This window comes from Trichoplax adhaerens, genomic scaffold (genome assembly GCF_000150275.1).
Source record: "Trichoplax adhaerens TRIADscaffold_6 genomic scaffold, whole genome shotgun sequence".
Classification (NCBI taxonomy): domain Eukaryota; kingdom Metazoa; phylum Placozoa; class Uniplacotomia; order Trichoplacea; family Trichoplacidae; genus Trichoplax; species Trichoplax adhaerens.
Window position 1 is genome coordinate 855,382 of NW_002060948.1, and position 16,789 is coordinate 872,170.

General features: G+C 32.6%; 3 protein-coding genes across 3 annotated transcripts; 1 reads left to right on the forward strand and 2 right to left on the reverse strand.

The window, feature by feature from the left end:
* Nucleotides 1-3,676: 3,676 nt before the first annotated feature.
* TRIADDRAFT_27148 (uncharacterized protein) lies at nucleotides 3,677-4,603 on the reverse strand (the record flags this gene model as incomplete). Its single annotated transcript, XM_002113544.1, has 1 exon — nucleotides 3,677-4,603. A coding segment is annotated over one exon (927 nt), but the record flags the coding sequence as incomplete, so codon positions are not given.
* Nucleotides 4,604-6,233: 1,630 nt separating this feature from the next.
* Nucleotides 6,234-10,368, forward strand: TRIADDRAFT_57146 (uncharacterized protein; the record flags this gene model as incomplete). Its single annotated transcript, XM_002113178.1, has 20 exons — nucleotides 6,234-6,279; nucleotides 6,832-6,962; nucleotides 7,103-7,152; nucleotides 7,355-7,409; nucleotides 7,531-7,587; nucleotides 7,712-7,767; nucleotides 8,016-8,072; nucleotides 8,157-8,197; nucleotides 8,299-8,369; nucleotides 8,459-8,503; nucleotides 8,603-8,690; nucleotides 8,790-8,845; nucleotides 8,915-8,990; nucleotides 9,072-9,132; nucleotides 9,257-9,332; nucleotides 9,519-9,575; nucleotides 9,677-9,712; nucleotides 9,836-9,880; nucleotides 10,121-10,188; nucleotides 10,269-10,368. 20 exons carry the CDS (start codon nucleotides 6,234-6,236, stop codon nucleotides 10,366-10,368), a joined length of 1,272 nt encoding a protein of 423 aa, XP_002113214.1.
* A 621-nt stretch (nucleotides 10,369-10,989) lies between these two features.
* TRIADDRAFT_26147 (uncharacterized protein) lies at nucleotides 10,990-16,251 on the reverse strand (the record flags this gene model as incomplete). Its single annotated transcript, XM_002113545.1, has 18 exons — nucleotides 10,990-11,121; nucleotides 11,215-11,315; nucleotides 11,407-11,583; nucleotides 11,678-11,750; nucleotides 11,855-11,936; nucleotides 12,039-12,135; nucleotides 12,216-12,294; nucleotides 12,412-12,489; nucleotides 12,698-12,826; nucleotides 12,914-12,994; nucleotides 13,066-13,137; nucleotides 13,229-13,327; nucleotides 13,515-13,611; nucleotides 13,854-13,952; nucleotides 14,343-14,429; nucleotides 14,984-15,009; nucleotides 15,583-15,652; nucleotides 16,175-16,251. 18 exons carry the CDS (start codon nucleotides 16,249-16,251, stop codon nucleotides 10,990-10,992), a joined length of 1,656 nt encoding a protein of 551 aa, XP_002113581.1.
* Nucleotides 16,252-16,789: the final 538 nt, after the last annotated feature.

The window sequence follows — 16,789 nt, forward strand, 5'->3', positions numbered from 1 at the left end:
ACAAGAATATGAATGAGTTTCTTACCCTTTTTCACATTACGAAGTAGTACAATAATGAAAACCATGCTAGTAATTACTAACAATCCTTGGGTCGATTGATGATATATATTTTAATGTTGATCATCTGTATCATGATCGGCAACGAATGTTTTAATTTCACTGTGTATATGTAGATCAATATTATACCTATTTCAATTTTTGAGTTGGATTATGATCAATATTGTCCTATGCAGTAGTGTTAAATACGGTTTAGATCGAATATCAATCGTTACGGTGTTTTAAAGGGTATGTGGAGCCATATCCCAGAAAGAGACGAATTACTTTAACATACTGTAAGAATTTTTACCTACACGCTAAAATTGGATCTCCCTTATCCTTTACGAATGGTGTTATGTCAAAGCTTGATCAATCCGATTAGTTATTGTTTATCGCTTTTAGTCATCAGTCACTTTGACTCCGGTAAAGCTATGCAACTTTATAATTATTATTGTATTATTCTAATGTTATACTATAATAATACAACTAGAGGCCTAGAGAAATTCTCTAGGGTACCTGGAGTACACCCCCAGCTAGCGCACAAGTACAATCTCAATGTTTACATAGTTATTGTTTTTATTGCATCATGAATTTATGACGCATTAAACATTACAGAATGAAATTCGTTTCGCAATTCAATTAGAGTGCAGTATTGCACTGAGCTAACAAGCCTCTCCTCTACTGCAGTACTGGAGCTGACGAAATGCTTTAGTAGAACAATAATAATAATAATAAATTACAATGGTACAAAAAAACATCATATGTTGTAAGACAATACAGTTTAGTGATGAAAGATAGACGAAAATTTGAACTACTAGAAACTAGAAAGAGAGTGCACCCTCAACACGGTGGTTGATGGACTCGAATTTTGATCTTGATACTGTAGAGAATTTTGCGAAGTGAGGAGCGGTTCCATAGAGACGAGAATCGATGACAATGTCGTTATTTGACAAGAGTAGACCTAATTATGATATCATGAATGATACAGAAATATTGCACTAGTCATCTGCTCTAGCAATATATGGATCTGCTCAAAGTGGTGACACTGTATGTAAAATGGTGCTTATTGGAACCTTTATTACAATCATTTAATCCTATCCTTATAATAAGACTGAAAGCTTTAGTAAGCGTTGCAGATATCTAGCGATGTTTTCGTAAGCATATTTTAGTCCGAAATCAACTTACGATTAATTTCCAGAATAACTACCCAGTGGAAAAATGCTGATCCAATTTTCCGCAATTAACAAGCTGGAAAGTATTTGTTTTAACTGCCGTGGTAGCAAGACGGTAGGCAGCGAAAAATACTATTCTGTACGTACTACGAAAGAGTCTCAAGTTCTTGAAACTTGTACCTCACGAATTCATAGAACAGTCAATGGCATATACGGCACAGCAACAAAGGGAGGGCCTATTTTACCATCTATGTCCGTCATGCAAGCAAATGCAACCAGGAAGGTCTCGTCTATGGGATATATCGTAGAGGATAGCGCTCGTAATAGTATAGTACTTGCGAAGTCATGTCGTCACTAACAATTAAAAATGTATTCATATTAAATGGCTGTATGGTGCAAGCATAAAGCCTTATTAAGTACCTTAGCATCATGCTGCAATGTTAACTATATCAATAAAGGAGACTTATTAGACTGCTAGCGATTTAAGTTTTCTATTCTAGGGTATGCTGATGAGCCAATAAACTACAACACATGTCGTATAATTAATACAACGTCATTATCATATTAAATATTGAATGAAATCTATATACTATCCAAAATTAAGTTTCAAAAATACATTGGTTTCGTAATAGCTTCCTTTTTCTACCATTGCGACGATGACTGCAACATTGCATGGATTTAATTTACTTTGCTTACGTACGATCTAATGTCTTAGATGTTTAATCTATGCAAAGATTGAGCAAGCTGGTAGTGCAAATAATACAGAATTACTAATTGTGGAAAAAATCGTATTCTGAATGGTCGATTATAGCGTTCATAAATTGACTATTTATAATAATATTCTTTCAGCCTATTAAATCTTATATCCTAAGTCAATAGCCATATTCTCCGTACAGTACTTCCTACTTTTACTACGTGTATATGGGCAAGTAACTTTTTATTTGTACTTAATGCACTATACACAGTACAGTATAGGATTTTCAGCTATTCCGTTATCGCAGTTCCTTAATAAATTGCCATCTGCAATAGGCGGGTTTTGCTTATATTTTGTAGCTCGTTAGCATATAGTACAAGTAAAGCAAATTTTAATGATAAAGATCCACTCGACGGCGAAGTGGACATCTCTGGAATTATTTTTTGAGCCTTTTTGCGTGTACTGTATATCAATATTGAAGAAAAATAGTACTGTATAATTATTTATAAAGATTAAGATTTGCTCAACAGCAGGATTGGGGTGCCTTCAATTACTTTTGAACTATTTCTTATAACAGTGGGCGAGAATGCTGTAATCAATTTACCTAAATACAGGCACTTAACTATACCAGTAATAGAAATCGTAAACACGATATGTAGTGCTGGAAAAATGTAAATCTTTGCAAAATGTAGTAATACTGGTCTAACTGTTATAGATTTCTCAATCAATTAAATCACTAGAGGCTATTATGAATTTTCTCTAATTTTTTATATTGTATGTGTAGAATCATGGACTACCAAATACTCCTCACTACTCTATCATATTTATTATACTGTATACTCACTACTTTAAGCCACCTTGTTTATAACATCTATGCTGTATAGGGTAATTTAGAGTATAAATATTGATCTGTAGAAAATCTTGAATAAAGCGCCCCTGAAGATATTGTGGCTTCTTGGTTGATCAGTATTACAGTATATAAACTTTTAAAGTTCTACTCACGGATCAAGATCAACTCTTATTTTTTAGGATTAATTATTATGCCTTCCAGTAATGATAACAATTTACTATTAGGCAATATAACCATGATTCTAACGCTGTAAAAGGGTAGCACGACAATTTAAACGATCTAAAGGCTCGGCCGACATTTCAAGAGTATTGCTAATGATTAAAATTGCATTGCTTTTACACAAGTTTACTCCAACAGAGTTGTTAAAGCACATTCGAGTTGACCACTGTAAATGGTAGCGAAGATAACTCCTAAAGAAGTTTTATTTCAGATCGCATTTTTAGATGGTAGGAATTGATAATTATCAGGGATAATAAATACTTTATATCTCCATTCATTTTGCTGGTGATATCACGGTACAGTAATGAAGTTAAAATCATTTTTGCTTCGAACATATGATATTAAATGCGATTTTTGAGATGTTTTTATTCTATACCATTATTATGCTTATTATAATTGTTTGAGTCAATGACATAAGAAGGAATCGAATATTTTAAGGAGGAAATGGACAGTTAAGAAATTAAATTAGTTTCGGTTGACAGTCATAACGTCTTACCATATTTAATTTCGATCTTGATATATTTAAAGTATGACTGATCTCATCATGACAGCCTAATTTTTACTTCTGCACGATATATATATATATAGCCTAATGCAGGATACTAATGGTAAAATTTGTAAAAGATTATATCGTAACGTTTCCATATTTAGATATTCACTACGATTGGATGTCTTCCATTTAACATGATGATATTGTCACTTAATTTATGTGACCGTTTTCGCACGAGCCGTTCTCTTCTTGGCATAGATTCGTAAGAATAGCGCCAGAAAAACAATCGTCATTCCAATACCACCTTGAACAGTTACGGTATGGTGATAAATGAGGCAAGATAACAGGATACTTAATGCTTGCCTAACTGTCATGATAATAGTAAATATTAAAGCTCCATAGCATGAAATAGTATAAAAAATAAACAGTTGACCTATCGAGGCACAAGTGGATAGCATGATGACATGAACTGCGAACGATGAATTGGACATCATAAAAGCGATACAAGCGGGTAAAGTTCCTTGAGTAAGAAGTGATACAAGAGTTAATGCGGTGGAAAATACGTTCACTCCAAACATCATTTGCACGGATGACATGTTATATTTTTTATATAATTGCTCTTGCCAATTAGAAGTAAAGCTATCGAAGCTAATGTATACCAACATTAATATTGTTCCCGATAATGTTGTTTTAGTGATTGGGTGATGATCAAGATGATGAGCGTCTAATAAGAAAGCGCTGACACCGATAGAAAGTAAAACAGATGTACAATATTCATAGTAAGGATAGCTCCTATTAGAAACAATTTTGCCCATAATCATCACTGGAATAACTTTGGAAGCTTTACAAATAACTTGCGATGGGAAACTAACAAATTTAAGAGCTTCATATTGGCACCAACTGCTCATAATATTGGAAAAGGACGCATAAGAATACTTATACATCGGAGCGATATCATCTTTAGCTCGTGAATATTTAATAACAGACCAAGAGACGAGTAATGACATAGCGCGATTCATAAAAACTAAAAATTGTGAATTCTTAAATTTACGACCGTCATAATCAATAGTCATCACCCGCTCTTGTAATATACCCCATAATAGGAAGGATATTTGAAGGCCTAAGGCACAAAAGAGCAAACGAAAACATTTATGATAATCTACGCCTAGAATAGCTGGTGGAGGCTTTGACACATTGCTTTCTCCTAGTTCCGTATTATCATCTGTATTGAGTCGATTTTTATCTGGTTGTCTTTCACGTATGCATGTAAATAGAAATTTTTGGATAATGCTACCTAGAAAGAGTCATGCAAATAATTGAAAGAGTTAATAATAGAGTATATGAGTACCATAAGTGCTTGGTTCACAAAAGCACTGTACTACAGAATAGTCAATCAAGATGTGTAATGCTAACTTGAATTCTACTCTCACTAGTTGTACAGTATCGAAACATTCAATAGGGTCTGTTTTACCTTGTTCGCCCTTATTTAGATATTCAGATGATTCCGTGAATCGAATAATCAATGCGCCGGGGATAATAATAATTAAATAACAAATTAAATTAATAGATAAAGCTTCTAGCCAAAATTTATCATAGTCTCGATGTGGGAGAGTTGTAGCAGTTGTACTTTTATTACTGACTGTTCCATTTCCTATTGGCAAAGCTTGTGCTGTAGCAAAGCCATAAATGAGTAGGGCTACCTTCATCGTTGACATGCTGTATTTCAGCCTTATTAATTTAAAACTGAGACAGCAACGTTGTATTGTAGCAAGGACCAGGAAGTTCACGCCAGGCTAAATTAAATAATTAATCTCGACCTCAATTGGTACAGTTCGTAGACTAGGGTAGAACTATGGGGAGCAATTTCTGATGTTGATGTTGAGGAGATATTATTCAAGAATCAATACCTATGGAATAAATTGCCACCATAGTCCAATCCAATCATTTTTTCAAAGGTTTTGCAGTTTGTTGGCATGTAGTGGGTTTTAACGTGGATTTAGCGTCGATAGCAGTCTGTCCATATCATCAAAGTAAGTTTAAAAAGTAGCCGCCATTGGTGGCCACCGGCGTGGAAACTGACGTGACGTGTAGTACGATACGGTACGGTACGGCACACATACAGTACAGTACAGTACAGTACAGTACAAAGATTGCAGTTTTCACTCTTTCACTCTGTACACTGTACTACTGTACAGGTCCTGCGCTCTTCCGTTACAAATTCAAAACATCGAACAGAATCAGATTGGGCTTTCCATTGATCTCAAGTCAACAAGTTCTACAGGAACGAAGATTAAACAGAATCAGATTGGGCTTTCCATTGATCTCAAGTCAACAAGTTCTACAGGAACGAAGATTAAACAGAATCAGATTGGGCTTTCCATCAATCTCAAGTCAACAAGTTCTACAGGAACGAAGATTAAACAGAATCAGATTGGGCTTTCCATCGATCTCAAGCCAACAAGTTCTACAGTAGATAATTTTATACATCCAGGAACGAAGATTAAACAGAGGCAGATTGGGCTTTCCATCGATCTCAAGCCAACAAGTTCTACAGTAGATAATTTTATACATCCAGGAACGAAGATTAAAACTACTTTATAGACTAGAGAAAACATGCTTATGCTCATTTAAACCCTGGCATTTGATGGATGACTAATTGACATCGAGATTGCAGAAGAATTCGTAGAATCCGTCAATCTGAACGGTAGCGATACAGCAGGGCTTTCCTGGATATCAATAAATAACCTTAATTAATTACTAAAACGGGCAAGAATGGAGCAAGATGATCGTTTACGTTCGTGTGCGCTCAAGTTGCAAGGTATATCGTAATATTTATTTATAATGCAATATGCCATAGTACATGTTGCTATGTGAGGAGGATTTATTCTAGCAATCATAGAGGAATACAGTAGCGATGATGATGAATATCATGAGAAATGGTTTTAAAGAACCGGATGGATCTGAGAAAACAATATTTCTTCGCTACTCGACGTTCGATAAATTATAATTAGTTAAGAATTAGTTTATAACATACAGTACTGTAGTAGTGATGTTGACATGTATATACATGTATACATATATAGTATATACGGCATATTTGGTGATCTATAGTATCAAAAAGTACTGTAGTACTTCAAGCAGAAGGAGCTTGAGGGATGCATAGAGAAGTTGGAGGTATAAAATTAGCGATGATGACATCCACATCAAATGGACTGTATTCATCAAAATCAACTGTAATGAATACTGGGTATACACATACACTACAGTCTCACTAAACGACTATAAAATGTATAAATATACGAAAAATATAGATGTTGATAATGTATTAAATGTATCATTTATTCAAGAAAGAATTTTGACTGACTTTCAGATTATGAGTTAAATAATATTGTTGGTAAAAGTGACGAGCAACTGCTAACTGAAGAGTATATTAAGTTAAAGGGTAAAGATAATGACAAAAATCATCACAATCCTAGTGTAATACCTCGGTTTTATTACAAGGTAAGCTACGAGCTATAGCAGATTGCCTTGATATATAGAGTAAAAGTAGTCATGTAATGAATACTTTACCGTAATATCTGTATTGAAGTTTTTGCATCGTAGTGATCAGGATGTGTAACGGCATGTTACTTTTATTGCAGCTACCAGATGAAGATGATGTCGTTATGCAAAAACTGAGAGAAGAATCCAGGTATTTTGTCTTTGAAAATAGATATGCAAAATAAATGTATTAAATGCTGATTTACCTGTAGATATTCATACTAAGCTAACTACCCTTAAGTACTAATCACTAATCTTGAACAACTCTGCTTGTTCGTACAAGTAATTATTAGTAAAATTTTGAAATTTGCATGACTCTTAATTTACAGTTTGTAATGTCTCGAATGCTATAGGGCTTTACTACTTCAGAGAAAAAGTCAGGAATTACTAGATAATAATGAGTTGCAGGTAATATCTAATGCTGTAGTAACAAATACAAAATTTCGTATGATATTATTTTAATGAGATTGCGTTTCACTTATTCAATTACTGTCATTCACATGCAGCTACACTCTTTTAACCTTTCTAGGGACTTTGGTATATCTTGGATAAATATCATACGTTATCTTCTAATGGTGAAGACAAGGTGATTAATTGTGCTAATTGTTAACTTTATTTTTATTCAGTTTTACAGTAACTTTAAAAGCAATGGCATATAATCAAAAGAAATAAGCACTTATAAAATTGCTCTTGATTACAACTTACCACAGATGATTAGCTACGAGGACTTTATGAAGGTTTCGGCAGAATGTGGGCCTAAATGCCGGTAAACACCAATCAGCTATGATTTTTGCTCATGTCATAATACTATTATTCATACACACGTAAGAAAATCGTTTTACTTATGTAAGACAGTAAGTAAGGCGTGCTGAACATGTATCATGATGATGCACTGCAGTATTTTTATTATCCTATTTTATTGCATCTATGACAGCTTGTACCTAGAAGAATTCGATGATTTCTGTAAATAAATGAATTTATCTAATTTACTATTTTTAATTTTTGATAATCCAGCTCCTTTTTTAATGCTGTCACTTTTTCAAGATTGCTTCAGGGTGACCCCTATGGAAGGTTCACTTTGATTAGTTATTTATTGTAGGTATATTGTAACATGCTGTATCTAACATTTTCATTTATGTGATGCATCCATTTTAGGATATCGATTATGCAATTTTTCAATTATACTATGAGAAAAGGTATTGATGTCCTGAATACATTTTCAAATTACTCGACAAATTAGCTGCAAAGTACTTATCTGCTTAAACTAGCATTCTCAGCTTCAGTATTTACCTTTTAGTGTGGATGCATCAAACTCGTATTGGCTTGAGTTTATACGACGTTGCTGGTCAGGGATACCTAAGAGAGCCGGTTAGAATTTAAAGTTTTCTGATGAGTTAATATTTGTAAATTCACTTCGGTGCTGTAAAAAATCATAACACCATGATCTTTGCCTACAGGACCTGGAAAACTATATATTGGAGTTAATTCCTACTCTACCTCAGGTAATTTATTTTAAGTTGGGATATCGCTGTCTATTTGAGTTTATTATCTGACATACTAGGGCATTAATATCTTGTATTTTTTATTAAATTTAAATGTAGTTGGGTGGTTTAGAAAAGTCGTTTTATTCCTTTTACGTATGTACAGCTGTGCGCAAATTTTTTTTCTTTTTGGATTCTATGAAAACTGGTATGTTAGAACTCATACCGATCTTAATTTAATATTATTTCATTAATTTATCTAAAGTAATTCTAATTTCGGTTCACTTTTATGAACTTATTTCTATAGGTAAAGTCAAGATTGTAGACATACTTAATTGTACTTTTCTCGACGAACTACTAGAGGTACTGTAAGATAATAAATCTGCATTTCTTAATTTATGCTTTATTTATTGACGTTGTTTGTATTAATAGCTACGAGATGAGGATTTACCACAGGAAAGACAAAATGCAAACTGGTTTTCAGCGACTTCAGCACTTAGAGTATATGGTAAGATTGATATTTTGACATGGTAACATTCGACAGTTTGATAATTAGGTTTACCAATGCCGTTTTTAATGTTCTTCTTAGGCCAGTACCTTAATCTGGATACGGATCATAACGGAATGCTAAGTAGAGATGAACTCTCGAAGTAATTAACGCTATTAAATATTAGCTTGTAAATAGTTTTATTTAATGAGAGTGTGCAACTGGTGCAATACCTTATATCGATCGACGATTAACTATTATTTCCTGTGATTAAATTAAATTTTAAGATATGGCACCGGAACGTTAACCAACGTTTTTCTAGATCGAGTCTTTCAAGAGTGTTTAACTTATGAAGGAGAAATGGTAATCGTCTATTTTCATTGATTTTCACGAATCACTTTCTTAGCATTAGAATAAAATAGGCTAGTCGCTCAGCATTATACTTTATTTTGTTACCGATACCTAAATTTCAATCTTACAGTATAGTCTTCTATAGATGTATATATAAGATAAGGAGTTACTAATTTGTAAAAATTTTTGGATATGAAGGATTACAAGGCATATCTTGATTTTGTATTAGCCATGGAAAATCGAGGCGAAGCTCAGGTACATATTTTACATATGTAACAGCTCCACAGCTGATGTATGAATTACATGATAATCGTTGGTTTTATACAATACAGTAAAGCAAACATCTATTATTTTAGGCTCTTCAATACATATTTCGACTTCTGGATGTTCAGGTAATGTATATTGTGATACAAATTCGTATTGCCGCAACTTTACCTTCCTTAAGATTGCTGGTTTAGACGTCTTGGTATTTGGATAGATACTTACACGTACAATCTGAATATTTTACAATGCAGGGTGTCGGGCATTTAAATATATTTGCATTAAATTATTTCTTCAAAGTAAGTGCTTAAAATTGTTGGATGTAATTATCCGCTACAGCTTTGTAAGAGCACTTTGATAATTATAATTATTTAATAGAGTAATGTTTCTGTAGGCAATTCAAGAACAAGTAAGAAATTTAGGTCAGCAGCCTGTTCACTTTGAAGATGTCAAGGTCTTGCATTAAAAATTTGGAGAACAAAAAATTTTGATCATGTTTTCGTGCATTTATTGACCAGAACTCTTTTGTAATCATGTAGGATGAAATATTTGATATGATAAAACCTGTCAACCCACTATGGATCACTTTACAAGATTTGAATGACAGGTAAATACAATCGAAGTAATTTTGTTTTTATACGATTTATTTTAATACAAATAGATTATTTTCTAAATTTATTCTAATAGCGGTCAAGGCGAAGTCGTTACTAATATTCTAATAGATCTCAATGGATTCTGGAATTATGAAAATCGAGAGATGCTAATGGCTGAATCAGCTACAGATTAATTTGTCGCAAAAGACTACTAATAGTTATTTTAATTTTATCATGTTGAATCATGTAATAATATTTGTATATATTTTAGCTAAATTTAGTATCGCCTCAGTATATTCAATGTGTAAATTAAAAATCATTCTTGCGGACGTTTTAGTCGCCTCATTATAAAAAAATAATAATAATAAAATAAGACTATATCACGCTACATGGCACCATTTAAATCTCAGTCAAACTAAATACATATTCTATATAGAAGTGTTTCATTAATAAAAATAACTTTTTCTATATGGCGCACTACGTTTTCATATAGATTTTTAGTTTAAGTATTATTGCATAATAGTGCTGCAGTCAATTTATAAATCAGTGCGTTAAAAATATTAATATAGGAAAGGTTCACTTCCAATTATTTTGCATAGGATATTTTTACCTTTCAATGTGCAAAATTAAGTTAAGTGACATGAGATCACGCTTTCATCTCCATATGACATATGTTAAACTAACTTTCCAGTAGTAACCATCTACATTGGAATTCGATTATTCGATGTATGAAACAGATTATCGGACTTATAGTATATACAGAAAATTATGATAACAACAATATCAATCTCTTCAGGATTTGATAGTATCACTTTTCAAGTTTCCTGGTAAATGTATTGGCCCGCGTTTAGTACCTTTGCTAATTTTAAGACGAGCGATTTCAAGTTTACGGCCTCAGTTAACTTTGCAGGCATTTTTGGGTAACAGATAGGATAATAATTGGTATTCTACGCAAAGAAATAAATAGTCCACTCGATCAATTTTTCTTAATATAAATCTTGAAATGTAGAATTATATACGAAAATATTGCTCATACTTACTTTAAATAGCTTATGTAGAGAAAGGGTACAATAACAGAAGATGTAACGGTAAATTAATAAACGGAGGAATTCGTCATGAATAAATTGACGAAACGAAAAACCTAAAGAAAAGTTGGATAGTATGTAGCTGAGACGACATGTGTGACTGGAAACATTGATAAGGCGTAAGTATTTATACGAATACACGGCTACCTAGGGTTGGGCAGTTTTCAATATTAGTAGCGATTGTTTGCCAAATGTCTTGAAATATGGTTTCACATTCTTCCCATGTATTATGCTGTATCTCCGAAATTTCGCATATATAGCAAAAGCCCATCAACGGACAATGCAGAAACATCGTAAAGAAATTGCCGTAAAGATGGGATTTTTCTACAAAGGCAAATATAAATGATTAAAATTTTAATTTTTCGGCATGATGAAGATTGTATTAATGTTCTCATGTACGATTATAAACCTAAATAACCTGAGAAAGTTGCTGGGATAGTTACGGGAGACATTAGACAAACCAAAGGCTGCCCAAATAGTTGCGGAAAGTTCTATAAATTAGTAAAAGATGTATCAGTACATTAAATACATACTCAATGATTGGACAATTCTAAGGGATTATCATAGTGTCCAAAATATGACGCGTTATATTTACACTAAAAGCTATTCCGTTATCGCTTTCAATGATGATAAACATTGGTTTCCTGGAAAACGGTATTAGATCTTCGGGATGGAGACTAATTCACCATGAGAGAAGGGAATAGATTTATATTAGTATTTAAAATATTGTTGCTTGTTTATGGCTATCAAAATTTGTGTGAGAGTAAAGATGCACTTACCAATTACTATCTCTGACTTGGCTGGCTCGCGTTTTAGATGGTGAATTTGTGGAATTATTTTTATTAAGTGTTGACACCCCACCAGCATCATAATAACCTATATAATGGATAAATTATTGCCATGTTATGGATGTGTGCGATGAGACAGGACAAAGCAAATGATGTAATAGTTTTTACCATCACGTTCAGATAAATTAACTTTAGGACTTCCATCTGCTGAGATATATATTAGGGCGATAGAATTTGAAGGTAATTCCTAATAAGAGATGCATGCATAATGAAATCTAGGAATTACAGCTTGTATATTTCTAAGTTGATAATGATGAAAAGAAGTCAATCTCTACGATTCTTGATTGAGAAAGAGAATATATACTTTAAATGTTGATGAAAGGAAAGCATATAGCTGGAAAAATGTGGGACGGTATAGGAGGCATTTGTGTGGATTTTTATTCTTCGTAGATTTATTATCTTCTGTGGTTTCATTCTATCAAAAGTAAATTTGTGATGTACCATGGTTTCTTAGATCAGTAATTACTAATAATAATGAAAATCAGTAAGAGTAAAACAAATTTCACATCGCTTGGATCTGATATATAACTGAAGAAACAACTCTCACATAATTGCATGTATGTGCATGTATAAGGTCAATTAAATTGTACCTGTTTTTCTTCAGCTTTGGTATCATTTTTAGTCATTATTTCATTTGTAGTAGATTCGAACTTACTACTAACGTATTCTACAACTTGCAGCATTCGATACATATCAATAGTTAATTCGCTAAATTTTACCTAAAAGAAAGATAGTTTATTACCAATCTAACGCCGTACTGCATGTATTTAATGTTTAATGATGGATATCATCAGTATTCAGCATACTTGTTTAGTACAGTTGCCGACAATGATTACGTCCGTTAGCTTTAATTTGGTGCCAAAACTTCCACTAGCTATTGGTATAGTCTGCATAATTAAAATATAATACTTGTAATAAGTTATATCTTTCTGTCGACAATACTTTAACGTAAACACACCTGCGATTTTAGTCGATTTTGAATCATTAATGTGGCTCCATCATCTTTAATAATTTGAAATAGTCCATCCGCCTTGGCGTATTAAGTTAAAATTGTTAAGAAGTAATACAAATTCTACAAATAAATTTTATAAGTAGGTGAAATGAACTTAATTGTAACGTACAGCTAAGAAACTATGAATCTCCTTTAGTACAATTTGCCATTCTCCTCCTTCTTTAACTTCATAGTGTTCAACATATTCATCTACACAGCGGCTTAATTCCTGTAAATAAGCATAACATTAGTTGAATAGTTTAATTTAATTGAGATTCAGTTAAAAAGGTAATAGCATTTGATGTTGATAATTAATTATAATTGACCATCGTTTTCGAAATTTAATTGCACGGCAAAATATTGAAATGCTGCATTATGAATTAAATTATTATCAGGAAGGGAAGAGATTTAATTACCGTAACTAGATCAGATAAAGTATCAGTTTTTCTTAATAACAGACAAACCACAATGAATCTTGCATAGTATCGTAGCTTCTTAATCATGATGTCAGGTCTGTAAACATGAGATGAAAGTAGCTTTAGTTATTATTGTCGTTAGGCATATTTGTGTGTTTGAGCTATAAATATTCTAACCAGATAATACTCGTATGCAGTTTTATATACAGAGAGATTTAACAGAATTATCATATATAAAAGTTTAAGTTATGTTGAACATCAACGCTATGGCTCTTGATACCACTTGCACAATAGGTTGTAATAACTAATAGGTGTGAGTTACTGTACTAGTATACTTACTTCTCCTCCTTAACAGCTTTATTGTAATAAGCTCTACCATGGATTGCTCGATAAAAGGAATAGGATTCCAATAAGTAAGTTACGTCACTGGTACGTAAACTATAATAAAAATTAGTGGTGTAAACTTATTAATAGTCGCGTCGATTTTATTGAATAAAGAGGTATTCAATCTCGTATAAGATCATTTATTGGCAAAATAATTACGATTACAGATTTACAAGTGGTATTAAGGGCAAATGGGGGATAAAATAGCAAGGCTTCAATAGTTCACTGAAGAATACGTTATAACTGTCTAAAATTTAATTTTTTATTACCAAAATAGGATACGGTTGTCTGACATTCAGGGAGCATAGTGCAAAACTTGCGATAAATTTTTACAGCAAATGATATCGAGCACTACGATAATGTCTTTTTACGGTAATAAATGTACAACATTTATGATTTTTCTTACAATCATGGCACATTTTTATTCGTTGTGATAGAACTTACTAGTAATGATAATATAATTGTCCAATCTTGCTGGCAATTTCGCCAATTTGCCATCGCTTTAAACTTAATTTATTGTCTAGGATTTGCCTATGGGGTAAATTACATCAGTATAACTATAATAATTCAAGAATGAGAGCTCTATATAATTAGTACATTAATAGTGTAGATGAGATAGTATTTAAGTAGGATATATTATTTTTATTCTGTTGAGCTAAAGGCACGATTCTTTTATACTCGTAAGTATAGAATAACAAGTACAGAATGTAAACAAATACAACTTCTATAGGATATTTATTAATTATCCTATAAATTTATAATTTTTCATGATAATATTTTTGTAATAGTGACTGCAGCTAAGATATTGGTGAACCCTATTCTTGTATGAGTACAGTAATAGATTACAGTAGAGAGGCAGATATTAAAGTTAGGATACGCATAATAAATTAGTGAAGCTAACAGTAAGTACATGGCTATTTGCAGATATAGATATTTTATATAGTTTATTGTAGCACACGCCTATTTTTCCTTGATGCTAAACGCATGGTTACATTTTATAGAGTATAGTAATTTAAAGGATTGTAGTGTAGTAGAGTAAAGCAACAACATAATTATTTTATATATCAGCATACAGCGATACTCACCTATGCTTTTGTTGAAATTTCCATAACTGTAAATTAGAAAACATTGGTATAGGTAGAAAATTAGATATCGATTTAACATTAGTCTAGATTGGTATGATATCGAGCTTCATTTCTATTCTATCTAGTAGTAGAGCCTATTCATAATACTGTATGTAACTATCGTATCGCTATCTGACGCTATACTGGTACAATACAATATACGCGTACAGTCATTGCACACTGTTACAATATTGATATTCTTTATAAGTTACATGGATAATTATAATTGATAACTTCGGTAAAAGTGTGAATTATTTATTATTATAACCGTATTTAAAATTAAATTAGTTATAGATTTCACATCCTCCCAATTAGCATGCTATTGTATCTTGTGTTCTATTTTAATCTACTGATATGTACTGTAGTACCATGGTTAGTTCTAATTCACGGCATTACTATCCTTTAGATATCTATTATCATGTGGATATTTATTATCGTTATCCGGTTGTTATAAAGTAATTACTGATGGTAATGCAATAAGACAGTGAATAGATAGCATTTATCTTTGTAATGAAGAATAAATAGCCGTTAATAACTAACGATTGGTGATAGTAACTTACTTTGGTGTAGACATCGAAAGTTTTAGCAAAATAATTCTGCCAATGGTAATGACCGAATTGCGGCAGTTCTCTAAGTACACATGGGAGCAAATAGTTATTATGATATCACAAGTTGAAATTAATCTTTACAGTTCACGTAGTAGCTAGTGGCTTTTCATTTTATCGAGGTTAACAAATAGTAAAGCGTGATATTTATAAAGAGTAGCACGGTAGTGTCTACATTTTTACAAGAATCTTCTTGCAAATCTATTGCTGTGTAATGCTAGTATATTATGTATAATAGAGAAGAGTCTGGTAAGTATTTCTCTTCACTTTAGTTGTTTTTGGTCCTGAATTACTTCCTACTTGGCTACCGTACTGCAATAAAAGCAATTCTACTACGATACGACTCCAGCAACAGGTATCATTTTTGGTATATTATTGTATATATACAGTATATCATTGACGAGTTGAAATTCTACTGTGCAAATTGCAGTAGAGTAAAATTGGACATAGCAAAGACAAAGGTAAGGCAGCAATACTATGAATTGATTTCTTTTTCAACATTGACAGTGAAATGAATCACAGTGTGACATGGACTGATGAAACTTACCTCATGCCGTTAAATAATTGTTTGGATTTATCCAATAAAGCAGTAAATTCTTCAACAATTTTATTCTCATTGGCCATATTAACTGATGAGAATCAATCCTTCTAATGATTACCAATTAAAATGCAATGCATCAACACTTGTCTACAATTGGAGTTTTACTCAATGGCTTTAGAATGTTGCTAGTTGATCGCATCCACTCTTCGAGTACAGTAGAGTGTACACATGGATTGATGTTGTAGCTGCACCGCTGAATGGAGCAAGTCATGAGCAATACGATTGCTATCGAATAGGTCAGTTTTTCCCGCTATTTCAGGTCGCTATCACAAGTTAATGAAGGAGTGGAATATTGTACACTGAAAGAAATAAAAATGGATACGCTAAAGATCAGAAATGATTTCTGTCAAGAGTTTGTTTTTGAAATAAATGGCGTTGCCATATCATGACAACATGAATCACTGAATGGATGCTAAGGTACGCTTGCAGTCCAAGCCTACAGTACAGTACAGTACAGTAATTGTTGAGTACAGTATTTCTGTCTCTTTGTACTGTACACTGTAGACGCGTCGTCCCACGCATACTGTAAGGAGTAAGGATGAAAGGGGGGTGTACTGCGCA